Below are 27,280 nucleotides of genomic sequence, written 5' to 3'. Positions count from 1 at the left end.
TTGCTGAGCTGGAGACGTGTAGCCACCTACCTCCCTGTCCTAACCTTAACGTTGGGTATCTTCACAGTATTCTTCCTTTAGAGGGATAAAGTTCTGTCTGGATTGTTTATATGAAATCTTGGTGACTCTAAGTGCCCAGTCTTTCCTTGAACTTTAATCCCACTATTAGAAATGCCATTCATAAACAGTTGATGCATGAATTCTGCAGTTTACTGAAATAATTTTATAGCTTACTGATTGGAAGGTGTTGTTTGACTTTTCTGGTACTTAGGGCAGTACTCAGAAGTGGAAGGCAGGGCAGAGGAGAACTCTGTGTAGGGTACCCTGTGTGTTACAGGGGCACTTTTTAAAAGTACATACAGTCACCAAAGAGTTTCTCTCCTATAAATGGACTCTCATGAAGAGGTTCAAACAAATATAGCACATTTAGAGAAATTCTGTGCTTGGTTATATTCTAGATACAACTACTAAAATATGTCTTTTCTTTAAGAAAATTATGAGAAAGGTGAAGATTCCTTATCATCGAAGAGAAACACCAGCATATTACCAATTGAAGAAGAAGGTAAAAATTTAGGACCAGGCTGTGATGTACATTATTACAGTTTTAGAGAAGTAGATTTTATTAATGCAGTGAAGCCTTTCAGTGAATACTATAAGTATCAAAACTTTGTGGATGTACTGTATGTTACTTAAAAAGCAATCCAAGAAAAGGTGGCCCATGTAAATCTGTGTTTATAGATGGTTAGTTGCTCTGATAGATTAAAGCAGATCTTTTTTGATTATAAATATGTAAAATAAACAAGGAGAATATTAGGTCGTAGGCAGGGAACTATCCAAGGCTGTTTATTACTTAGTAGTAATTTTTTCAAAAGTTCTGGGTTTTAGTATTTTCAAAGTTTGATTGGGTAGCAATAGTACAGACAGATGACAAACCTTAAGAATTCTTTGACTACAAACTTAGTAGGACCCATCATCAAACCATTAAAAAATTTTAGAGTAATGTTGTTTAATTTACTGAGTTCAAATCCAGTATAGTTCCCTCCTGTCACAATAATTGAGTGATGGATATCTTGGCTCATGCCTGTAATCTTAGCTCAGGAGTGGAGAACAAGAGGATCATAGTTTGAGGCCAACCTCAGCAAAAAGTTAATGAAAACACCCATCTCAACAAGAAGCCAGGTACTACAATGCAAGCCTATTGTCCTAGCTACAAGGGAGACAGTGGTAGGAAGAAAAAAACTATGAGACTCTATCCAAAAAGTAACTGAAGAAAGTAAAGTTTGGGGATTATGGTAGTAGAACTGTTGTCTAGTAAGCATGAATCCTTGAGTTCAAACCCAGGACAAACAACAACAAAAATTAGGGACCATTGCATAATAGCATGTTTTTTTTTAAATTTATGTAATGAAATATAGAATCTTTGACTATGAACTGAAAATTCTTTTCAACCTATTTTTGTTTTAGTTGAACATTCTAAATTTAACATTGATTTTTGTCATCTTTATGATTTTTATTTCCCGTTTTATATTTTGATTTCCATTTTTGCCAGTTAAGGGGATCCCCGCTATAACTTCTATTTTAATGCATAACTTCATTTTTTTCATTGTGTATTTTTCTTTGTACTGTTTTATTGTACATAGAGTTGTATATGTTGCTTTGGGGGTGGGGTACTTGACCTGGGCCCTGAACATAAGGCCTGGGTGCTTTGCTTTGTCTCTGAACTTTGGTTAAGGGTAGTGCTCTACCATTTGAGTCACTGGTGGCTTTTGGGGTTATTTGGAGATATAAGTCTCACAGACTTTCCTGCCTGGGCTGGATTTGAACTTTGCTCCTCAAATCTCAGCCTCCTGTGTAGCTAGGATTATAGGAGTGAACCACTAATGCCTGGTATATATGTTACTTACTAATTTCTTTTGTTGTTGTTGTTTTAAAGTAATAGCATATACCCTTGCTAGTTCCAGCCAGTAGATTCCAGGGCAATGAATGAAGTAACGCCCATAAAGTGATATCTCTGAATAGTGTTTATTAAATAATTAATATTCCCCTTACCACCTTGGGGCAGGAAATGAGTTTAACTGACAGATTAAGATGTCTCTCCCAACTTCTGCTATTATGGGTTCAAAGTGGCCCAGGCTTAGCTGAAGGGAGTTACAGATTGAAAATATACAAAATTGAGGTAGATGACAAAAAACTAAAAACCCACCAGTAAAAGATCCAGGAGTTTCTCACTAAGATAAGTACATACAGGCTCATCTATCTCTTGACAGGGATTAGTTCAAAAGCTCAAACACTCATATTTCTGTGTCTTTGGACATAAGATAAACAGTCATACAACCAGGGTTTTCCACTGGTATCATTCACATTCCAGGCAAACTATCAAATCTCCTGAAACCAATCTCAGTCCCCATAGAGCTAAGGTCCCTGCCACCCACTGCCATACCAAAGAACTAGGTGAAAATGAATGCGAAACTGACAAGGAGGTGACCATAGAGTCCTCATTCTTTTAATAAAAGTTACATGGTCTACGGATACTTCAATAGAAGCATAGTTAAGATTTACAAAGCTTAAACTAAAAGAAAATGATGTTGAACATTGCAAATAGGGTCGTAAATTAAGTTGTTGAAATTAGTATAGAAATAAGAGTAAGATATTTGCAAATATAGGTAAAGAGTCTGAGTTGGTATAACACATTCGTTCTTGTCAGTCCCTGTAGTGTAGAATGTTAAGCTCTGGAGGGTTTTGGAGTTTGTCACTAACTTATTTGCCCTGACTATTTTTGGCTATTTCAGGGTATCCGTTGTTGTCAGCTGAGGTAGAAGAGGCAGAAGATGTACAGCAACAAGAAGCTACCCTGCTGACAAAGTGGCAGAGGATAATGGGAATTAACTATGAGATAGTGGTAGGTTCTCCTGCCCTCTCTAACTTTTTGCCTTCCTCAGTAGGAAATTCATGGCAGTGATAATTATCACAGAAAGTCCCTGTGGAGTGTCAGGGCTTTTTTAGATGACCTAATGTAGGTATTAACATACTCAGGTGGGTATAGATAGTCACCAAGGTGCTGAAATAAGTTGAATGCAATTTTAATTACTCATGACACATGGGTATTTTAATATTTTTGATAGTAGTGTAGACAAGGGTTTTGGTGGTTGTCAAACCCATGATTCATAGAAAGAACTAGAATATGACATATTCTACTTTGAAATAAAATGAACTTGCCATGACCTGTGTTCAGAATTGTACTCCTCTCCCAGGTATTTTTTTTAATCACTGTGTGTTTACCTTTACTGAGAGGAGTTCTGCCATGTGCTGGAAATTCACACATGTAATCCTAGATACTCAGGAGGCTAAGATCTGAGGAATATGGTTCAAAGCCAGCTTAGGTAGAGAAATCTGAAAGGCCTTTAATCACCAAAAAACTGGAAGTGGAGCTATAGTTCAAGTGATAAAGTGCCAGTCTTGAGTGAAAAAACTAAAGGACAGTCCCTAGGCCTCAAGTTCAAGATCCAGACAATTGTGCACATGAGCATGCACATGCACAGCTCTAGGTCCTCTTCTACCTTCCCAACTTTGGTTAAGGTAACCTCACTGAATCTTAGTTCTGAATTTGGGAAATAAATTGCGCCTTCATATGAGAATCCAATGAGATAACCTGTGGGATTGGATCAGCAGTCTCAGGCACATAATAGCAGATGCATAGCATATGTGCTGGCTGCTTCTTGTTTGCCTTTGTTGCTTTATAAAACCAGTAGCCACCAATACCCTCTCAAAGCTCCAAAGCCTTGCACCTTTATAGTAAACTTTATGAAGTTTTTATAAGAAAGTTGACCATTTTGGCGTGAATGTAAAATGCATGCATGTGTATGAGAAAGCAAAAGGAAGAATAATAGGAATGTGACCATCACTGTCATTTCAGGTGGCCCATGTGAGTAAGTTCAGTGAGAACAGTGGTCTGGGGATCAGTCTGGAGGCAGCAGTGGGACATCATTTCATCAGATCCGTGCTACCCGAGGGGCCTGTTGGACACAGCGGGAAACTCTTTAGTGGAGACGAGTTATTGGAAGTAAGGACTGTGCTTTCCTTTCCCAAAAGAAAAGGAGGCTTAATACAGTAGATGACTTAAGTTGTTACTGTACATTTCTCCTCCAGACTACTTGAGAGATACCTACAAATTACAATCCACCCACAGAAGAAATTTCAAATCTATGTTTATTGAACTTCAGACCTAATTTAATACGGTATTTTTGTTGTGTAATTTTTTCCCTTTGTTTTGTATTTCAGCTATGAAGGGTTTCTTAGAAAATTCTCAAGTGTATTTCATTTTTATAATATGTAATTCTTTTTAATAGAGAATACAAAGATAAACAGTGAAAAGTTTCCCTCCTGTTCTTATCCACCCACTTCTCATCACTGGGTATCTGTCAGTACTTGTTTCTTGGAGATTGGTCAATACTTTTGTGTGTGCCATTTTTTTTTTTTTTTTTTTTTTTGGCCAGTTCTGGGCCTTGGACTCAGGGCTTGAGCACTGTCCCTGGCTTCTTTTTGCTCAAGGCTAGCACTCTGCCACTTGAGCCACAGCGCCCCTTCTGGCCGTTTTCTATATATGTGGTGCTGGGGAATTGAACCCAGGGCTTCATGTATACAAGGCAAGCACTCTTGCCACTAGGCCATATCCTCAGCTGGTCAATACTTTTATACATTAAAAACAAACAAACAAACAAACTTGTATTCCTTCTCCCCCCAGGTTAAAGTCCTTCTAATGTATGATACATGATACTTTATGTGACAAATTGTATAAAAATGTCTATTTTTTTAATAATGTGTTTTCCTTCACCCTTTGGGAGTATTTTCACAGCCTGTCTTTTTTTACCTTCTACACTGCAGATCAAACATGAATGGAAGCTAGTGCTTCATAATAACATTTATGTGTTTCTATTAAATATTGTTTTCAGAAGAATACTCGTATAATGAAGTGTTTTCTTACATGGACAGTGTCTCTTTTTGTACAGGTAAATGGTGTAACTTTGCTTGGAGAAAATCACCAGGATGTGGTCAATATTTTAAAAGAATTGCCTATCGAAGTCACGATGGTGTGCTGTCGTCGAACTGTTCCATCCACTGGCCATTCAGAATTGGATAGCCTGGACTTCACTGATATTGAGATAACAGAAAAGGTATCCTGTTTGCAGAGATGGAGGGAATCTGAATGTACAGTAGGCAGGCCAGATGGTGTTACCTTTCAAAGCCAGTCCTTTCCTTGGATATTTGATTTCCTTAAATAGCCTGTGGCTCACAGACAGACCTGGGTGTGATCCAGACATGATACTAGCTGAGTGACCTTGGGCAAGTCACATCACCTTTCTTTTTTTTTTTTTTGGCCAGTCCTGGGCCTTGGACTCAGGGCCTGAGCACTGTCCCTGGCTTCCTTTTTTGCTCAAGGCTAGCATTCTGCCACTTGAGCCACAGCGCCACTTCTGGCCATTTTCTGTATATGTGGTGCTGGGGAATCGAACCCAGGGCCTCATGTATACGAGGCAAGCTCTCTTGCCACTAGGCCATATCCCCAGCCCCACATCACCTTTTTGAACTTCAGTTTTCTCTTTTGTAAGATGTAAGTCACCCTGCCTGTTTCAGGGTTGTTCTGAAGGTTACAAGAATAATATTAGATGTTGTTCTATACCATGTTCTTGTATAATTTACTTGTACTATTCCTAGTTAATTTACTATATTTGTATTTGCAGAAGAGAAAACTGAATCATATATATATATATATATATATATCGTGTATGGAAAAAGATTATTTTATATCAAGTACTCAGCTCTGTCACTTAATACTACTTAGTAAATAGCTAAAATATCGGTGGACATTATGAATAGTTTTTGGTACATTTGCCCATCGTACTTTAATAATAAGCAAAATTTGAGCTCATAGTCCATGTCAAATAATTCTCTGTGACATCCAGAAACTCCCATTTTCCTGTTTGTTTTTCTTTTTCCATTTATATCAAAGTCAAGCAATAAAGCTAATTAGCTCTGTGGAAGATACTCTATATTCATATCTCAAGTTAAGATCTGAACTTTGCATAATTTATGGTTTAGTCAAATTTCATTTAAGGCATAATTAGAGATGATGTTGGGGTTTGATTTAGAAGGAATAAATTCTATGAAATACTTTCGCAAACTTAGGACAATAAACTTTAATAGTCACTTGGGTGATTAGAATAGGGCTGAATAAAAAACATAATTCCAAATTGTGTACTACTCAAAGGCTGTCTCCATATATGTCCATGCATATTTTTATGTGGTATAAGTGAGATAATTATAATAAATCACTTGAAGACATTGGTGCTCATGTCCTTGGCAATAGAGCAATCAATCAAAACAAAAACAGCATACAAAGTAGAATTTCATCCTAATAAACATATCTGTCTTAAATTTGATATGTCCATATAGATGAACGAAGTTGAATTAACCCATCTATTTCAGTTTGTTTTATTGAAAGGAAACCATCTTAAATCCTTTCAGTATGTGTGTGTGTGTGTGTGTGTGTGTTGCTTTATTTACTTTGCAAAATATATATATATATACATACATATATATATATATATATTTTTTTTTTTTTTGCCAATCCTGGGGCTTGGAGCTCAGTCTGAGCAATGTGTCTGGCTTCCTTTTGTTCAAGGCTATCATTCTACCTCTTGAGCCACAGTGCCACTTCTGGCTTTTTCTGTTTACGTGGTGCTGAGGAATCGAACCTAGATCTTCATGCATGCTAGGCAAGCACTCTACCACTAAGCCACATTCCCTGCCCCTCAAAATACTTTCATGAAACAAGTTAACTGCAAACCCATGTTAAGAATATTGTTCAAAATAATACAGGTAAGAAATAACAAGTCAGTCTTCAAGCCCCAGCATTCTGATTTAAAATCTAATACATTTCTACTATTACATTAATGTATAATAGAACAATCATGGGAACAAGTCACAGTATTTTGACATCCTTGTTTGCATAGAGCATTCAACCTTTATACGTACTCACTTTTCTTTTGATTTGTTTTTATTTATTTATTTACATCAATTCCTTTATTTATTCATTTTGTTAGTACTGGGACTTAAATCCAGGAACTCCCATTCTCACTTGACTTTTTGGCTCAATATTAGGGCTCTACCACTTGCGCTATAGCTTTATTTTTAGCCTTTTGCTGACTAATTGCAGATAAGAATCTCACTGACTTTTATGCCTAGGACTGGTTTTGAACTGTGATCCTCAAATCTCAGCTTCCTAAGTAACTAGGATTACAGGTGTGGGGCACCATTAACTGGTTTTGTTCCATTTAGTAACGGATATTATTCCTCCCTCCCTCCCTCCCCTTCTTTTTTCCTTCCTTCCTTCCTTTCCTCTCTCCCTCCCTTTCTCTCTCTGTCTTTCCCCTCCTCCTCTCCTCTCTTCTTCTTCCTCTTCTACCTCCTTCCCCTCCTCCTCCTTCTCTTCTTCCTCCTTCATTTTCCTCCTTCCTTCTTCCTTTTTTCTGTGTTCTTTTCCTCCTCTTCTTCCTTCTCTTTCTCCTTCTTTTATTGTTTTCTCTATAGCTGTGATTCTGACTAGGAAAGTATAACCATCAAATTATTTAGTCTGTCTTTCAGTCTTTTATTTTTATTGCTTGTTACAGTGTAGGCATTCTTTCTCCTTAACAACTTTCAATAATAATGTCTTAATTCTTATAAGTGTCATGCTAAACTGTTGCTTGTTTGCAAGTGTTTTGTTCTGAACACATGCTGGGATTCTCCTGTTCATTGCAATGTTGGTGATATGTGTGTCTGCTACTCTGGTCCCTTTGAAATAAGAGATGTCTGATCTGTTTTCCAGCCTCATTTAGATCTAGGTGAGTTCATTGGGTCTTCAGAAACAGAGGATCCACTGCTGGTGCTGACCGAAGCTGGTCAGAATGTGGAGGAGGTCCAAGCACCTTTGGCCATGTGGGAGGCTGGTGTTCAGTACATAGATCTGGAGAAAGGAAGCAGAGGCCTTGGTTTTAGCATTTTAGATTACCAGGTAAATATATCCTACTTTTAACACTTTGTTCAAAAACATGCTTTATACTAGAAGTACATTGCTGCTATCAGAGAAAAATATTTTACAGTCATCATAGACAATTGCTTGTTTCTATTTAGCCTTTTAACATAGTAACATACATGACTCATTAATTATCATAAGGGGTTTCTTTTAACATTGAACTAAATATAATAATTCTAACATTAGGGTCAGTTCTAATATTGAACTGTTATGTATTTCAACTCTTGAGAATTTGAGGAACATGAAGACTACATTTTAGTAATGCCACAGCAATGCAGTAGCTTTAGTGGGGGAAGAGAAAGTCTATATTGCTTTTTTATGCCCATGTTTTTAACTGAGGCTCATACTGTAATGGTAACTCAGTAGAGTTAGATATTCATTTCTTTTGTGAAGTAAATATTTTTTGTGATGGAATGTATTTAAAATTATGGTATTCCAGTCATTTTACTAAATTGTGAATATATTTTAATTGTCAAGTGTAGCGTCTATCCTTTCCTGCACTGTTTTGTGTCCAGTAAATGAGAAAATGCTAAAAGCAGTTTGAGTGCAGCTGTTACTCCTAATAAGAACAGATAGTCATTTCTGATGCCTCCAGGGAGTTGTGTTCTTCAGTGGGAATTTGGGAGCTATGGCTAAGGCTGAGGCTGCTTTATAAATGTAAGCACAGATATCTCTGAGTATGGTAGGGCTCTTTATTTTTTCTTTTCAAGGGAGAGGCCCAGCCTTCTGTATACTCATGTCTACAAACATCTCTTATTGAACAAAAGCTGTTGTTAATAGTTCATATGCTTGACATGTAGCTTCAAATGGTTGTAAAATTTAACAACTTACCAAAAATGTTAAATTAAAGTTAATTATGCAGTTAACTCAGCAGTGTTAGCAAACAAATGTGCTTTTGTTCTGACAGGTTCACACACACTTTGAAATGAAATGGAGATTACCTTTGTCTAGATACTCACTAGAAATATTTTAATAAATTCATTTTTGTTTGCATATATGTACATGCACTTATTCATATGTATATATACATACATGCATATGTGCTTACACATCTATAAGTTATTACATATAGTAGGGGCTTTCATAGTGACATTTCCATACATGCACATAATGTACCCTGATCATAAGGAATTTTGTATGAAATGTTTTAAGATTTTTATAGCAATAACTTGTTAACCATGACAGGAGACAAGTTGTGAAAATTGTTTTCTGGCCAGGCACCAGTGGATCATGCCTGCAATTCTATCTATTAAGGAGATTAGGATATGAACATGACAATTTGAAGACATTTGAGGCAAGAAAGTCCATGAGACTCTTATCTTCAAAGTACCCATTGGAGAAAATAGAAAGTCAGAAGTGGTGGTAGAGCACTTGAATAAAAAGAGCTCAGGGATAGTGCTCAAGCCCAAGACTGCGCGCGCGCGCACACACACACACACACACACACACACACACACACACACACACACGTTTTCTGTATAAAAATAAACTTGAGTTCTTGTTATGTTCCATTCCATCAGGACCCAATTGACCCAGCAAGCACTGTGATTGTCATACGTTCCCTGGTGCCTGGTGGCATTGCTGAGAAGGATGGGCGCCTTCTTCCTGGAGATAGGCTCATGTTTGTCAATGACATTAGCTTGGAGAACAGCAGTCTGGAAGAGGCAGTGGATGCACTGAAGGGAGCGCCAGCTGGAACTGTGCGGATAGGCGTGGCCAAGCCTTTACCGGTGAAAATTTGGATCTTAGTGGCTTTTATTTTTGCAAGCAATATAGCCTTTAGACTTTCTTTTAGCTTTAAATGTTCTCCTAATTGAATTACCACTTTTGGGAATTTCTTCAACATTGTTATTGGCTCCATGAACAAAAATATTCCATTTTGAGTCCTATTTTCAAGAGAATAAAGGAAAAAAAACAGCCATGATGTTCAGAGATGAATATAGAACTCACTATTTTGTGCTTCTCTTTTGACCTTGTTTTTATAATTAAATTGTGAGCAGAAACATATTTTAAAGAAATATGAATTCATATATTAAAATACAATTATAGTGCAACATTGAGATAATAAATATTAACTGCTGGACATGGTGGCTCACACTTGAATACCAGCCACTTGGGAGGTAGAGATAAGGAGGATTATGGCTTGAAGCCAGTCCTGGCAGGACATTAGTGGGACCTCATCTCAAATAAGAGGTGGTGTTCACCTATGAGCCCAGCTATGTGTGCAAGTAGAGTGCTTGCCTTGCAAACATAAGGCCTTGAGCTCAATTTCCAGTACTGAAAGAGAGAGAGAGAGAGAGAGAGAGAGAGAGAGAGAGAGAAAACCCAGTCATTTTATACTTGATCAATAGTAGAAATAATTAATGGATTTATACCACATAAAGCAGTATGCTTTATTAGGTGTAGTGATTGTAGCATGACACTTAGCACTTTGTGATTAGATGTGAGATGTCAGTGTTTGGCAGGTGTTTTCTTCCAGGTAAAAATAACATAGCTTTAAATGATAGCCAAAATAAATGTTTTTTAAAGAAATTACACAGATATATTTGCATAAACAGCAATGGAGATTGTGTAATTTTATGAAGGGATTTGCTCAAATAGTAAGCTTTTTAAAAAAACATATTTTAAGTGTTAATGAAAATGATTTTATGTGCCAATTTTATTCCACAAAGCATTCTGTAGCTTATATTAATGAAAAAGTAAATCAAGATGGGGACAGAGAATGAAGAATATGGTAATCAACCCAAAATCCAATCAGTATTATGGTAATTTTTAGAAAAGACCCATATGAAGGGGAATACAGGAATGAAGATGGAGCCTGGTACCAGCTGCTCATGTCTATGATCCTAGCTACTCAGGAGTCAGAGATCTGAGGATAATAGTTGAAAGCCAGCCCGGGAAGAAAACTGCATGAGACTCTTATCTCCAGCTAACCACTAAAAAGCTGGAAGTGGAGTGGTGGCTCAAGTGGTAGAACACAAGCCTTGAGGGGGAGGAAAAATATCAGGAATAGTATCCAGACCCTGAGTTCAAGCCCCAGGATTGGCACCAAATAAATACGTACATACATATATACATGCATACATGAAATCAGCACTGGGTTTTGAGGAGGTTGAGAACTTCAGGGTCATGGCTTTAGCCAGCCTGCACAAAAAAAGCTGACAAAACTCTCTTAAATTATAGTTGGGTGCAGAGGCCTGGTTGTCAGACTAAGTGTTGTGGTAAGCTGACTTTGGGAGGATCAGGGTACTGAGCCATCTGGGAAGAAAAGTCTACAAAACTTCATCTCTGGAGAAAAGCTGGACATAGTGGCCCATAGCTATGATTCCAGCAGCAAAGAGAAATCTAAAAGTAGGTGTACAGCAGCCTAAGTGTGCACTCATACCACAAGTGAAGCCCTATCCTTAAAAGTAACTGATGGCATTGGGGACATAGCTATCATACCAGCCTAGCAAGTGCCATACTCTGAGTTCAAACTCCAGTACTACTAGTAAGTGAATGAATGAATGAAGGCCATCTCTAACTTTACCTTTTCATTTAGACTGGACCCTAAGTTTGGTTCTGGTCTTTCTGTTAGACAAAGAGAAATGGAAGATATGACTCAGTATACATTTTGTACCACACTAAACATGGAATGGTTGGTACCAGATATTTTGAAGCGGAATTGTCTTTTTCAAGCTAGTTTCAAAATAGACTTTCTAAATAAAATATTTGACATTTCATATTTAGTATGCATTAAACATATGATGGCTATTTCTGTTACTTCAAGTGAGGTGTCACACATATCCAACTTATATGTGTGAGAAACGAAGACAACCTGTTTTCCTCTAAATACTTGAACGTGCCTTACTGATATGGAGGGTTGTAGGCCAAGACTGCTATCTAAATACTTTAGCACATTGCACCAGAGACTGGAATAAAAATATATCAGGCTTTTCAGTCAGTGTGGTTGAGACTACACTATAATGACTCAAGCTGCAGTTTGTAATTTCTTTGGCTTATTTTGTCTTTAAACATAATTTTTTTTAAAGTAATAGTCTAAGAAAGAATGAAAAGAAACATATCTGTAGTATTCTAAAACAGGACACTATTGATTTTTCTTTTAATGTTTTATTGTTTTGCAACTTTGAAAACCAATAATAATAACCAGAAAATTATTAGAATAAAAATTGTTCATTTTGTTGTTTTTTTTTTTAAAATTAGAAAAGGAAAAAAATACCTACTAAAAAGAGATTCTCACTTCTATTAGGTACTTATACTGGAATAAAAAGTTTCCTTTTTAAATCAAATTCTTAACACATATATTTTCATATTTCACACTTAACATTTTATGTAAGTTTTACATTGTCATTGAAAACTGCCATTTTTTTCCCTCTCTACTTATGTTTCATCCGCTTATCGCGTCATCTCTATTTCTGTTCATTCCCATATCATCCCCGGCAACTGGGCCTGGAACACACTTTTCCTGCAGCTTTCTCCAGAAGAAGGTTACGTGTCTGCTAAGGAGGATTCTTTGCCCTGCCCACCGCACCCCTGCGAGGATCCAGGGTCTGACAAAGCGCTCTTTAGGGCTGACTTAGCTCTGGTTAGTAATCACAGTTGACCAAACTCTCTTTGCAAAAATTCTTGTGTAACTCACTTTTCCCTTAAAAAATATTGTATATATTTTGACAATACTAAGTTTGGAGAGGGGTGTAATTTTTTCTGTTAATTGTTTTTGAAATGGTTATTTGGAAAGTTTGGATATATTGAAGTAAATGCAATAATTTTATATCATTGTTTCTAATACCTCAAGAAACACTATTTTCTTGAGTTTACAGGGCTTATTAAATGAATGCCAGTTCAAAAGAAGATTAATTCCACTTGTGTGTAATAATAGTAGTATGTGGGCTTAGACTTCTCTTTAACCAGCTCTGTAGTCTTGGACTGGTCACTGTATTTCTCTGGGACCTAGTGTTTCATCTCTATAGTAATTGAGCAAATTGATGTATAGCATATCTTCTAAGATTTTAGAGCGTCAGTGGTAGGCATACACATTATGTTGATGTATTTTTTCATTAATGTTACTTTAATATTTTTCTATTGTAATCTAGCATAAGGCTTAGTTAAAACTACCTGTCTAGATAACAAATGACAAGTTTTTGTCATCTAGAAAGGTACCCTCCACATGTCGACTCCATAGTGAATTTAAGCATGTATTTAGAATACATTTTCAGGCTTCTGAAATATATTTTAAGAGAGAATCACTTTGTAACAACCCACCTGTACTTTAAATAGTTTATACTGCAATGTTACAGTATTGAAATTACAAATAAATATATGATACCTTGCCATCAATGTAACTAGAAAATGCTGGTAATATCACAGAACAGTTATTTCTACCCATTCTAAGGTATGATTATGAGTGAACTGCAAAGAAAGTGTCAAATTTAATGTTTATTTCTTTCTCTTGGGTTTACTAGTTGGATGCTAGTTGGATTTGTAGATGTGATAAAATTCTCTCTCTCTCTGACTCCCCTCCCCTTTCCTACTTCCCTTCTCTTCTCCTTTTCCCAACCCTCCCCTCCACTTTCCTTCCTACTGGAAATTTGACACAGACTGATGCTTGCTGGGCAAGTGCTCTAAATGCTTGAGCCACGCCCCTTGACTTTCATTCATTATGAATTTTTAAACAGAAGTTTATAACCTAGCACTTTACTATAACCATATCACAATTTACCCTCTTATTTGTTAATAAAATTTTAGCATTCAATCACAGTTGTTCTCTTAGGCTTTTTACAAACTTGTGTTGTTTTAAAATCTAAGTACACCTAATTTAAGCATCTAATTGATAATTGTCTTTTTGACTTAACAGCTTGCTTTAGCTGAGTGGGAAAAGTGATGGCCTCAATCAATTTACTTATAAGAACTAGAAAAAGTAAAAGTTTTTATTAATTTATGGATTAAATTTAATTTATGGAATTAAACTAGCTCTTTTGTTGTTAGCTTCAGCTCTTCGATTGATGGCAGACAACAGCCTTGTCCACCAGCACCCTGTGTGTAGGTGGGCAGTTTGTCCTTGTACTGCTGCAGTAGTTAGTGTGAAATGTGAGAAAGTATGCGAGGGAGGCCATTCCACAAACAGGACAGACAAAAGAATGGCACCAACATGCCTCTTGATCTCAAATGGTGAATTAACCCCTGATGTTATTTTATTCTAGGTGGACACACCAGAGGGTGAATTAGTAGATGAGTCTACTTTTGCATCTCAGTACTCTCTGGATAAGGACAGCGTCTACTCTACTCAAGCCTCCATCTTATCTCTTCATGGCAGTGTTTGTAGTGATGGCCTCAACTATGGCCCCTCCCTTCAAGCCTCTTCTCCTAAGGTACAAAGGAAAAGCCAAACTCTGTGTACAGTTTCCAGAAGTCAGCCTTAAGAGTTGTGGGAATAGCTTTTTAAAGATAGTGTGCTTTTTCTAGTCATGGATGGATTCATTATTAGATTGAAGCATGACTTCATTCACTTGTGTCTTTCAGACTACTAGGGACTATTTAATTCTATTGTCTGTGAGAAAGACAGCCAGAGACCCAGACAGACATAGACCCAGACTCAGACACAGACACAGACACAGATACAGATACAGATATAGGTACAGATACAGATACAGATCTCACACATACATACACATACACATATAGAAGGATGCAAAGCTTAGATTAATTATTTGCATGACAAAAAGAAACCATTTTAATGAAATATGTTTCTGAAGTCATATTTTTAGCAGTATCTGATTTGGAAAAAAATTACAAGAATAACTATTTTTAATGGCTTTATAATAGTTTTATGCCAAATTGATTGGTAAGATACTGCTTACATTGACTTACCATTTGCTAGCTATTGAACTTAATGGTTTTTTATATCAAATGCCAAAGAATGCTTTACTTAAAAATCATAGTGAGTGGCACATAGTGTTTATATCAATGGCCATGAGTAAAGAGCGACTATTTGACATATTTGTGCCATCTGTGTTTGAGAAATAGACTGTTGGCATAAATGCCTTCATTGCATTCATTTTCCTCGTGACCTACTCAGTATTGCTCACTACATAATATTTTAAAGCCTATTCAGTCTTTTAACTGTAAAATAGTATGTAACTACATATGTCAAGTTGGATCACTAGTGGGACTGAATGCGTTTCCATTTTACCATGTGTTATTTTGCTTTTATCAGTGATCTCTCCATACATTTTAGTTGTTCTAAAATTAGCTCTTTTGAGTTGGGGATGTGGCATAGTGGTAGAGTGCTTCCCTAGCAAGTATGAGCCCTTGGGTTCTATTCCTCAGTACCAAATAAAAACTAATAAAAAAAATTAGCTCCTTTTCTTTCTGTTCATTTATTGGAGTTGTTTATATTTTCTGGAAATAGGCATATAAATATATAGTATGTAAAAGTTATATACTATTATATTTTTTAAGGATATCATATATCTGTGTTTACCAAAAAAAATTAAAATTTGTGTGTGATACTTCTCAATTTTAGGAGAGAAGTTATCTATGGAAGGAAAAGGAAACATTGGGATCTTTCCATATCTGTAGTGTATTGTTTTAAGTAGAACGGTTGAAGAAAATAAGGAAAATGGTTGTATATGAAATCTAGGCAAAGCATTCATGTTTGGACTTTATTTTTTCTTTATTTTCTGTGGTGGAAATATACTACAAAATATTAGTGATTTTTAAATTATGATATGGTATTTTTACATAAATTTAGTTCAGTGGAAAGAGGTCTCATTTATGACTAATTAGAAAGGTAAGATTTCCATAGGTCTAGCATAGTTTTCCTCTTCCTCTGATTAACAAATATTTGTTTTAGCCAGAACATTTTCAAAGCATTTTCTTTTATTTTTGAAGTGCACCTGTTATCCTTTCAAATGATGCTGGGCAATCCCCTTGAATGGTTTGCAAGGCAGTCTTGAGTGGAGCAGCTGGTCCTCCCTTAGCGCACCTGAGACTATGTCTGGCTGCGACCTGTCTGGAATGTGTTCAGCCTTTACTGGCCTCAGGACTGGAAGCTGAGTTCATCTCCTGATGGAATCTCCTAATCCATAGCATAGCATACTTCGTGCCAGTGGGACAGATTGCATTGTTTGACTTAATAATTGTTACTTAAAGGGATTACACAATCTGCATACTGAGAAGCACGTAGTTTTCTGGTTCTCTGTGTTACAACATATTGGCTTGCTGAAGTCTGTTTGCCTCTTGCATTTTTTTCCCTGAGCAGTTTACTCTTTTGTTGAAGCAAGTTTTGTCAAGCTGGCCCCCAAACTGAAATATTTAAACTGAAAAGATAACAAAGAAGACATTAATGTCTTAAGTACATTGTGAAACTCTTGTATGTTTTAGTTTTCTTAGAAAATAGGACTCTCCTGCCTTATGGTAAATCCCTGTCACTGTGGTGTTTTTTTTTTTTTTTCTTGGCTGCACGTTTTTAATAAGTAGGATCATTTATATAAATAAAAATTCTATAATACCTTCTCCATGTTTATTTACAGTAAATGCATCCTAAAAGAGAACTGATTATTTTTCTTAAAACACGTGAGCTGACTTCGGGATTTTTAAATTAATGAAAGGAAAGCATATATTATATGTGGCTATTTAAGCATACATGGTTGTATTGCTAAGTATATAATATGATATATATATATATAAATGTTTAAGTAAAACAGAGATGGCTTCATACTGTTGAATACAAGGATAAAATAGAGACTGAGGATCTCAGACATTCCTCTGACTTTTTATTTTAGGCCTTAAATGGAGGCTAGAAATGGGTATACAATTTTTCCTGTCCCTGTCCCTCTCCAGACTTTTGTCACCCATGTCATAAGAACTGACAGTGGGGAGAGGGGGGCATGCGCTCACCCTCCAGGGAAGCCTTGTTACAGAGCAGAGTTTAGGACTGAACAGCAGTTGATCACCGTGTGTGTGTGTGTCTTATACACACATATATTTGTTTAATTTAATTATCATTTAAGAATTTAATTATACTTACTTCATGATATTTAAATCAATTAGGGACAGGTCACTAAAAATCAGTGGGACAGGTTATTGGCTCAAGTGGTAAATTACCTGCCTAGCACACACCAATCTCTGAGTTTATACTTCAGTTTGTTTTTATTTAGCCAGACATAGTGGTACACACCTGTAATTCTGCCCATAGGAGACTGATGGAGGAAAATTGCAATTTTGAGGTCAGCCTAGCTCTATAGTGACTCTTCTAAAAAGAAAAGTGCACTTAAACGGCAATTGCCTATAGTCGGTAGGGTTTTTCCTTTCTCACTGTTTTAACTTTTGAAGATTTTGTTTATTTTGGTGGGACTGGGGTTTAACCTCAGAGCCTTTTCCTGCTAGGCAAGAGGTCTATTACTTGAGATATGCTTACCAGCCCTTTTGCATTAATTATGTTTTGAATAGGAACTGTTTTTTTATGCCTTAGCTGGTCTGAATTATGATACTCATTTTATAATTCCCAGCTTTATAGACTGAGATGAAATCTTGCTTACCTTTTGCTCAGCCTGTTTTCAAGCTACAATCTTCCCAATCTGTGTCGTAAGTAGCTGGGATTATAGTTGGAACTATGCTTATCCTATAAATCTTTTTATCCCTTTCCCTATTATCACTAAAGGCATGACCAAATGCAGTGATAATTGTGGTCTTTTTTGGTCAGTCATGAGGCTTGAACTCTGGGCCTGGGTGCTGTCCCTGAGCTCTTCAGCTCAAGGCTAGCACTCTACCACTCGAGCCACAGCTCTACTTCCAGTTTTCTAGTGGTTAATTGGAGATAAGAGTTTCACCAAGTTTCTTGCCTGGGCTGGCTTTGAACCTTGATCCTCAGACCTCAGCCTCCTGAGTGAGTAGGATTGTAGGCCTACGTCACCAGTGCCCAGCTTGCTAATTAATTTTCAAACTTAGCATATTTATAGACATTTTACTTAAAAGCTAGCATGGTTTCTGAGAAGATACTTGCTTTATTTTTATCTTTTTAAATTTTGACTTGAAAAATTCAGCTGATAAAGATCCGTAATTATATAATGAGTCATATTTCTTCTCCATTCCATTACATCATGTTACCTCCTATTACTATCCACCTTATTCCTTCACAGAGATGAAATTGTTACCTGTATGGTACATGTCCTCCATCCCTTAAATACCAGCATAGACAGAAATACTATAGATAACAGTGTGGATTACAGTTGTATTTGTTAAGATAGAAATTTTTCTTTGTACCTCTCACTTCAACTGCAACCAATGGATTCTATTATATTTTTAAAAATCTGCATAATCCAACAAATCTCCACTTAGCATCATTCTTTAGCATAAATATCACTACCTTCACATCCACATTTAGACTGTTGATCTGTTAATGAGTTTGGAGATGGATAAGATTAAAAACTTAAGTTATTGTAGTCAGAAAGAGGAAAGTGTTGTAAAAGTCCTGGTGACAAAATTGTAAGCTCAGATGTAGAAAAGACGTTGCTACTCACTACACTAAGGCAGTACAGAAATCGTAAGTCTGGGAGAATGAAAGTAGGCTGGAGGAGAGTATTTTTGTTTTTTGTTTTTTTTTTTTGACAGTTCTGACATCCTGTGTGCTGTAGATTTTAAACAGGGCTTTAGGCCTTGGTGGGTGGGGAGGGGGTAGGAGGTGGGAAGGTGGGCACTCAGCTTTGAGTGACATGGAAAGGCACCAATCCCTGACCAATCCCTGAGTTAGGGGTGAGGTCAGAATGACACGTAGGCTGTCCCCTTTTAAGGCAGGAGAGTTTTTTTTTGTTTTGTTTTTTTTTGCCAGTCCTGGGCCTTGGACTCAGGGCCTGAGCACTGTCCCTGGCTTCTTCCCGCTCAAGGCTAGCACTCTGCCACTTGAGCCACAGCGCCGCTTCTGGCCGTTTTCTGTATATGTGGTGCTGGGGAATGGAACCTAGGGCCTCATGTATCCGAGGCAGGCACTCTTGCCACTAGGCTATATCCCCAGCCCTGAGAGTTTTTTTTTTAATGTAAAGTTTAATAGAAATTCTGTGGCCAACTGCTTATTGAAGAACAGCACCTTGTAGCTGTTTATGTAAGAAATTAGCTAGTCTAAAGAAATTTGTTATCCAGATAGATACTATTTTCTATTTTTATTTGTGTGTGTGCATGTGTGTGGGGGGGTGCTGGGGTGAGCATGGGCACTGTGTCTTTGCTTTTTTGCTCAAGGTTAGTGTTCTGCCACTTGATCCATCGCTCTACTTCCAGATTTTGGTGGTTAATTGGAAATAAGAATGTCATGGACTCTCCTGCCTGGACTGGCTTTAAATGTGATGCTTACATGTCAGCTCCCTCAATAGCTAGTTTACTGTTTTCAAGTATACCTTACATTCTGCATTATATTGAAGAAATAGAACTTTTCTGAGTATATTTGACATTTAAATTTATCTTCCCTTCCATTTTTTTTCTGAAAACAAGAATATATCAAGTGGAGGCCTCTATATTAATAGGGATTTTAGAAAGACTTCAGTTTAGAACCAACTTGCGTTGGAAAATTGTAGTTATTTTTGGACATCTTAGGGGAGGAAGAACTTTTTTTCTTCTTGATCCATAAGACTTTTAAAAATAAAACTCTGTTGGCTTTTCAGCAACCAGAAACGATACTGAAGTGGGCGTATGTTGTCTACTGTGTTGATTAGCTGTTTCTTTTCTATGTATCTGTGTTAACTCCTTCATGAATAATGCATAAAAATTTCTGTTATACAATTTTCAGAAAACCTCAGCTAAGGGGTAGGTTGACCTCTTTTTCTGATGAAAAGTGGTTCTGATTACCTTTCCTTGAGGCTTGAATCAGATGATTTTCTAATTATTGTAATTAATTTAGTAATACTAAAACTTACCAGTCTTTCAGTGAGTACATTGCTATTTTTCATAAGAATAAAATAATCAAGGTTGGGTAGATGAACTACCAGTTTATCGTTCAGATTGTAGATGTGTGGAATGTTACTTCACTATTAGTTGTTCATGAAAATATTAAGAATATTAATTACTTATGTGGTGGACCTCTATAGCAGTTCTGTGTACCAGGAATATTTGATGATTTTAGAGAAATGTAACTTTGAATTGAGGAAGGGAAGTGTAATAAATTCTGTTGGAGAAGTTAAATTACCCACTTAGAAAAAATGAAAAGGATGAAAGACCCAGATCTTATATCAGATCTAAATTCCAGCTGGCTAAAACTGAAAACGAAATTATTTCTAAAATAGAAGAACATACTAAAACCATGTCCCATATGAATTTCTGGATTGCTTCCTCTATTTCATTAAAAAAATGGTGTTGGGATATTAATGGGTATTGCATTGAATTTGTAGATAGCCTTTGGCAATATTGCCATTTTGATTATATTAATCCTCCCAATCCAGGAGCATGGGAGGTTTTTCCATTTCCTTAGTTCTGACTTAATTTTGCTTTTCAAGCTTTTAAAGTTCTCATCAAAGAGGTCTTTCACTTCTTTGGTTAAGGTTATTCCTAGGTATTTTATGTTTTGGGGGACTAATGCAAAAGGAGTTGCTTTCCTGATATCAGCCTCGGTCTTCGGGTCGTTAGCATAGAGAAAGGCCATTGATTTTTGAGGGTTTATTTTATATACTGCCACTTTGCCAAAGTTTTGGATCAGCTCTAGTAGCTTGGGGGTAGAGTCTATGGGATTCTTTAGGTATAGGATCATGTTATCTGCGAAGAGAGAAAGTTTAACTTCATTTTTTCCTATTTGGATCCCCTTTATATTTTCTTCTTGCCTAATTGCTCTGGCTAGGAATTCTAGTACTATGTTGAAGAGCAGGGGAGAGAGTAGACATCCCTGCCTTGTTCCTGATTTTAAAGGGAATGGCTTTAGTTTTTCACCATTTAGAGTTATGATTGCTGTTGGTTTGTCATAAACTGCCTTGATTATATTCAGGAATGTTCCCTGGAATCCCAGTTTTTCCAGGGCTTTTAGCATAAATGGGTGCTGGATTTTAAAGAACGCTTTTTCCGCATCCAGAGATAAAATCATGTGGTTCTTTAGCTTGCTCCGGTTGATGTGGTGGATTACATTAATTGACTTGCATATATTAAACCAACTTTGCATCCCTGGGATGAATCCAGTTTGATTGTGGTGTATGATTTTTTTAATGACCTATTGAAGTTGATTGAATTTTGTTGAGAATTTTTGCGTCTATGTTCATCAGGGAAATCCGTCTATAGTCCTCTTTCCGTGATGAGTCCCTGCCTGGTTTTGGGATGAGGGTTATACTGGCTTCATAGAATGAGTCTGGTAGTGAACGTTCTCTTTCAATTTCATTGAAGAGTTTGAGCAATATTGGTGTGAGTTCTGTTTTGAAGGCCTTGTAGAATTCTGCAGTGAATCCGTCTGGACCTGGGCTTTTCTTGGATGGGAGATCATTTATTGCCGTTTCTATTTCAATACTGGATATGGGTCTGTTTAGAAGGTTTAAATCTTCATGGTTAAGTTTGGGGATATGAATTTTTTCTAGGAAATCATCCATTTCTTCCAAGTTCTCAAATTTGTTTGCATAAAGGTTTGCAAAATAGTCCCTTATTATTTTCTGAATTTCGGTTATTTCTATGGTGATGTTACCTGTTTCATCTCTTATCTTGTTAATTTGAGTGTGCTGCCTTCGTTTTTTGGTCAGGTTTTTCAGGGGTCTGTCTATCTTGTTGATTATTTCAAAGAACCAACTCTTTGTTTTGTTGATTCTTTCGATGGTTTTTTCGTCTCTAATTGATTTAACTCTGATTTGATTTTAATTATTTGCTTCCGTCTATTGACTTGGGGTTTGGCTTGTTGTTCTCTCTCAAGGAAATTAAGGTGCTTCCTTAAATTATTGAGTTGCTGTTTCTCCAGTTTGTTGATGTATGCACTCAGAGATATAAATTTTCCTCTGAGTACTGCCTTTGCTGTGTCCCAAAGGAGCTAGTACTTTGTGTCCTCAACTTGGTTGAAGTCCATAAACATTTGAATTTCCTTTTTAATTTCTTCAATGACGCACTGATGGTTCAGCAGTGTGTTGTTTTGTCTCCATGAATTGTAGGATTTTCTGTGGTGGCTGTTTGAGTTGAGCTCTAATTTTATTCCATTGTGGTCTGAGAGAATGCTAAAACCATGTCATTTATTTTGTTTAAAGAAGGATTTATGAAGCAATATAAAACCAGGAATACACAAAATGACCAATTTGATTACATAAAGAATTTAGCATATACATGATAAAATATTACGTACTTAAAAGACAGCCTGGGAAAATATGTTAAGTATAAATGAGGAATACTTTACATTTAGAATAGGTTAATGACAAGAATAAGCAAAAACTGCCTTATACAGTTAGAGGAAGCTGGCTGGTGGCTTATGCCTCTGATCCTAGCTGTTTAATAGACTGAGATCTGAGGATCATGGCCCCCTCAGGAGGCTGAATTCTGAGGATTGTGAATTTGAAGCCTGCTCTGGCAGGCAAATCCTAGAAATTTTTATCTAACTAGCAAAAATGCAGAAGTAGAGGTGTGGCTTAAGTGGTAGAGCACCAGCCTTGAGTAAAAAACAAAACAGGGACAGTCCCTAAGCTCTGAGTTCAAGCTTCAGTATTAGCACATGCATACATACACATACATACACACTCACATGCACACAGTGATATATCTTTTGTAAATAGACCAATGCATTTGTATAGAACCATAGGATTTCATAGAGTTTCAGAGAATTGTATGAATTTTCTAATGTATTGGCATAAGAGATTCTCTGATATATTCATGTTAACAGCAGAACCTAGATTGGAACTTATTTTCATGGTACCCAATTTAGTAGTTTAATATTCTGCTATAACTTGAAGAATATTTCTTCAAATTTTTTCTTTGGTGAATACCTATAAATATCTGTCAGAATAACTTTCTTTTTTTTTCAAGGCAATAAAAAAGTCATTTAAATTTCTGATACATATTAAAACATTTTAGTCAGTTCTTCCTGACAGCATAACAGGACAAATACACAAGACCTCAAACATGCTTTAAAATGACATTCAGCAAAGCATTTAAAATTTAATAAATAGTAATAATCACACACAGATGCATTTTTCATACTCAGTCATTAAGCTACTAAAACAGACAGCTAAAGAATAAGTAAATAGGAATCAACAATTAAGAAAAACACCTGGGTTTTTGCAACTCACTATACTTAAAAAAGGGGGCAATCTGAAAACCTGCGGCTAGCTGTACGATCTCAGCTTGGATTTACTTCAATCAGGCTTCCTATGGCAGGCAGATCGAGCAGTATCTGGAATTGTATTTTTAATTTCGCTAGATCACATCATTCAGGGTCATTGGCTTTGGTCTCGGCAGATGGAGATGAGGTTGTCCCTAATCAGAATGCCAGGAGATAACCTGAAAGAAATGCTCACAGAAGTTTGTTTTCTGTGGAATCTGATGACACAGACACAGAAAGTGAGAGACAAGATACAGAAGGAGCTTCTGGTGGGATTGTAGCACCTTTGCCCCAAAAAGTCCCTCCCACAACAGAAGTGGAGGCGATTCTGGGCGCTGGTGGAAGTTCCTCAGCTCACAGCACCCGAGGCAGGCACACGGAGAATGAAAGAGAAGCGACCAGTGTGGAACCCCCAAGTGTGAGCTCAGCACGACACCAGCTTTCCAGTGCTTTAAGTCCTATGACTCAGGGGCTACGATGGGTGCCTTTTACATTAGGGAAATCAAGTGCTGCAAGTCAGAACCAGAGTCCTTTGAGACAGAATAACTTGCTTGTGTAGGCTTTCATGAATACAAATCAATTAATATCATATTTGTAGGCTCTTATAATAAATAGGGACTTTTGACTGATTGGAAATTAATTACAGTTTAAGTATGATTTAGAAATATAAGTTATTTGCCTCACTATATAGTTTAAACTGAATAATTTCATTTTTGGGTAGAACTTAGTGTCTAAATAATCTTATTTACATACAGTCCAGGAACAACAGAGTGGAATGTGATATATAAAGATTTGTAGAAAATGTGCTCAGAAGAATTTGTCAAAATACAAATATGCAAAAATGTTTACTAAGTGAAGAATATATCCTTCCTTCTTTTTAGTTTTCTTCTTTTTAATTAATGCTGATACTTGGACTTCATCTTAAAGCTTGGGTGCTGTCCTTTTCTTTTTTGCACAAGGCTAGCACTCTACCACTTGAGCCACAGCTCCACTTCTGGTCTTTTGCTATTTAGTTGCAGATAAGAGTCTTAGGAGTTTTTCTGCCTAGGTTGGCTTTGAAATGTAGGATTGCAGGTCTGAGCCATTGGTGCCTGCTTTCTTAAAGTAATGAAAAATGTCATTTTTTTTCTTTTTGCTAAAATAGCAGCTCATTGAAAAGTGGTTTATGAAACAAGATGATATGATTTCTAGTCACAATTTTGATGTTTCTGTTCTTTAACCATCAGGATATTAGTGAAGATTCTGATCCAGCACTTGATCTGCATATGTCCTTGGAAGAGCTCTATGCCCAGAATCTCCTGCAGAGACAGGATGAGAATCTACCCTCAATAGATCCAAGCCATGTTTCTGGCTTCACCATGAATGATTATACCCCTGCAAATGCTAGAGAGCAGCACTACGAATGTGAAAGCAGAATAGCTTGGACTGAGTCTCAGTTAACCAGTGATGTGATGCCACGCACAGAACTTGCTTCTCCTGAGCTACCTGACTCAACTGGGAAGGTAGTATTTTAGATATAGTTTGTGTGCTATCATGAGCTTTGGCACAGAAGAGTTAGTGTTCTGGCTAAGCTCTTCATTTGGAATGAGTGCTCATCTGACACTGAGATAATCTCTGAACTTGTTTTGATCATAGGTAGGCTCTGGCTAAATAAAGCACTACGAATTAGACAATATGTGTACTGTTGCAATCACACTCCAAAGTCTAGTTTTTTCTCCTGTGACTTATCTTTTAGGGTTCTGAGTATTTGATTGAACAGCACTCCCTGGCCTCAAATGCTGGAAGTGTCATACTGCAGAATATGTCAAGAGAATCTTTTGAGAGGACTATTACTATAGCAAAAGGCAATTCTAGTCTAGGTAAGTTTCTCATTTTCTGTATATCTCTACTCCTCAAACTTCCTTGAGCAAGAGAGAGCTTGATCTTGGTAGTTTTTTTTTTGTATGTTTGTTTTGTTTTTGTTTTTGCTATACATCTGAAAACCAATGTTAGACTCTCTCTCTTTCTCTCTAAGAAATTTTGTTGTAGTTTCTGTTTTTCTCTATTCATGTATTTGTTATTTTTTCCTGAAATGGTTAACAGTTTTGTTTATTTCATACTGGCTTAAATCCTTCATTCTCTTAGTTATTTCAAAGTATTCAAAAGCCTCATTTACTTTCAAGTAAAAGATACATGAATTGTTTGTGTATGAAACAGCAAATCAGAAAAGGAATTCTTAGAAAATGGAAAGTCACCCATTTGAAATTCTAAATTCTCTGGAAAAGTGAATTATTAGTTTCTTTGAATGTTACTAGTTATGCACAAGTCAGTTTGTATTTAGTTTCTTTCATTCACTGGAATAAAGACTAAAGACATACAGGTGTTCTACCACCAGATATAAATGCCAGTTCCTCAATAGTTCTTTCCAGGTGGCAGGTTTCTAAAGTCCTCTGCTACCGAGTGTTTTGACTGGTTAATTATCACAAAACCCACAGAACTGGGCAAAGAAGATCTCCTTTGGAAATAAACCCCTAATTATAATAGCTAAACTGCTGGGACAGAGTGCATTTGTTCTTTCCTTGAGTATAAATAGTCATGTGATTCAGCCTTCTCCTCATTCCTCTTTGCAGATGAGAAATCTTATGTTTTGCCTGCTTCAGAACTGCCTGAAACTTTAGTGAGTTCTTTGTCAGAGACATTGCTCCAACCAGCACCCTTTACTGATAGGGCAGGGCCTTGTTTCTTGATTAAGTAGACTTAGCAGAAGTCGGCAGGGTTTATTTGATAAGGGAGACTCCCACTCTGTCCCCTAGATTTTATTCTATATGGGGCTTACTGGGTACTGCCTACTAGCATCAGGCAAGTTGAAAGCTATAGGGATTTCTACTTCATTGTAATATTTCGCGATATGAAACTTAGGTTCCAGAACTTTCCCATAATCATTAATTAGGGGACAGGTATTATCAGTATTTAAATGGTGTCTTATTTATTTCATCTGTTCATGTAGTATTTTTACAATTGTGGTACTCAGAATACTAATTTTGTAGCTTTCAAAGGCAGTCCCAAGTTGAATAATTTGGGATGTGGTAAATATAAGGAGACAAATACTCTTTTGGGATTACTTCTCAGTATCTTTCATACTGTGATGTGTATTGCAGAGTTCTGGGACATGATTATGGAATGCAGTATTTTTCACATTTAAATAGCCCCAGAGCCCATTTTTGTTATTGTTGAACAACTCATAACAGAAAAAGCCTCCTTGAGAAACTCTATTCTGATTCAGTGATTAAACATACGTTGGTCCTTATATTCTGGGCAGTGTACTTTAATACTATGATAGAATCCCTTAACTCAGAGAAAATGAGTAACAAAGTAAGTTAATGGACATGAAATCCTGAGGCATTAAAATACTCTTCATGCTGTGATAGACATATAGAGAACAGGAAGGACTTCTTGAAGGAGATGTTTAATAGGCTGATGAGGAAGTGGAAAAAGCTACAGAGCTAAGGCAAAGAGGTAAGAACATGTGTCTGTGTGATATCTGGTGAAGTAAGCAAGGAGTAAGCAAATCCTACTTGCAGCCAGCCACTGGTCAGGATTGTGTGCAGGATGCCAGACTTCTTATCCCCCTACGAGGACAGAAGTGGGACACAATCAAGATGTTTTAGGAAAGCCATTGCAGTGTAGGTGAGGGACAGTGTGGAAGCAGTAGGATGCTCTTTTAGGAGCCACAGTTTGATCCATATGATTTTACAATTCCATTAACTGACATAGATCACCTATTTTTAGTATACTGAAACAATATTCAATTTTCCAAGGTCATTTCTTCATCTATTGATATGATTAGGATTGTCTTGTATATGTTGTTTGTAGATTAGATCCGTTGATTTCTTTATTGTGGTTAAATATACATAACATAAAATTGACTACCTTTACTTTTTAAGTGTACACTTTTGTGTAAGCATTATTAATAATTA

The 27,280-nt window shown here is 36.7% G+C and overlaps 1 protein-coding gene across 11 annotated transcripts in view; it reads left to right on the top strand.

Annotated features, from left to right (window-relative positions):
- Positions 1-27,280, top strand: part of Mpdz (multiple PDZ domain crumbs cell polarity complex component) — a 149,613-nt gene that overhangs the window by 61,217 nt on the left and 61,116 nt on the right. For 10 of the 11 annotated variants that reach the window (XM_048349799.1, XM_048349964.1, XM_048349667.1 and 7 more), the window contains exons 12-21: positions 491-562; positions 2,790-2,899; positions 3,914-4,060; positions 5,007-5,171; positions 7,865-8,050; positions 9,592-9,801; positions 12,543-12,656; positions 14,272-14,439; positions 24,551-24,826; positions 25,060-25,183. In XM_048349799.1, the coding sequence (XP_048205756.1) occupies positions 491-562; positions 2,790-2,899; positions 3,914-4,060; positions 5,007-5,171; positions 7,865-8,050; positions 9,592-9,801; positions 12,543-12,656; positions 14,272-14,439; positions 24,551-24,826; positions 25,060-25,183 (1,572 nt within the window). The remainder of the gene's footprint in view (positions 1-490; positions 563-2,789; positions 2,900-3,913; positions 4,061-5,006; positions 5,172-7,864; positions 8,051-9,591; positions 9,802-12,542; positions 12,657-14,271; positions 14,440-24,550; positions 24,827-25,059; positions 25,184-27,280) is intronic. The other variant, XM_048350012.1, reaches the window with a different exon arrangement.

The sequence above is a fragment of the Perognathus longimembris genome, chromosome 1 (genome assembly GCF_023159225.1).
Source record: "Perognathus longimembris pacificus isolate PPM17 chromosome 1, ASM2315922v1, whole genome shotgun sequence".
In the NCBI taxonomy this organism is placed as follows: Eukaryota; Metazoa; Chordata; class Mammalia; order Rodentia; family Heteromyidae; genus Perognathus; species Perognathus longimembris.
Note: the sequence above shows the minus strand (reverse complement) of the source record. Positions and strands in the feature narration are given on the sequence as shown.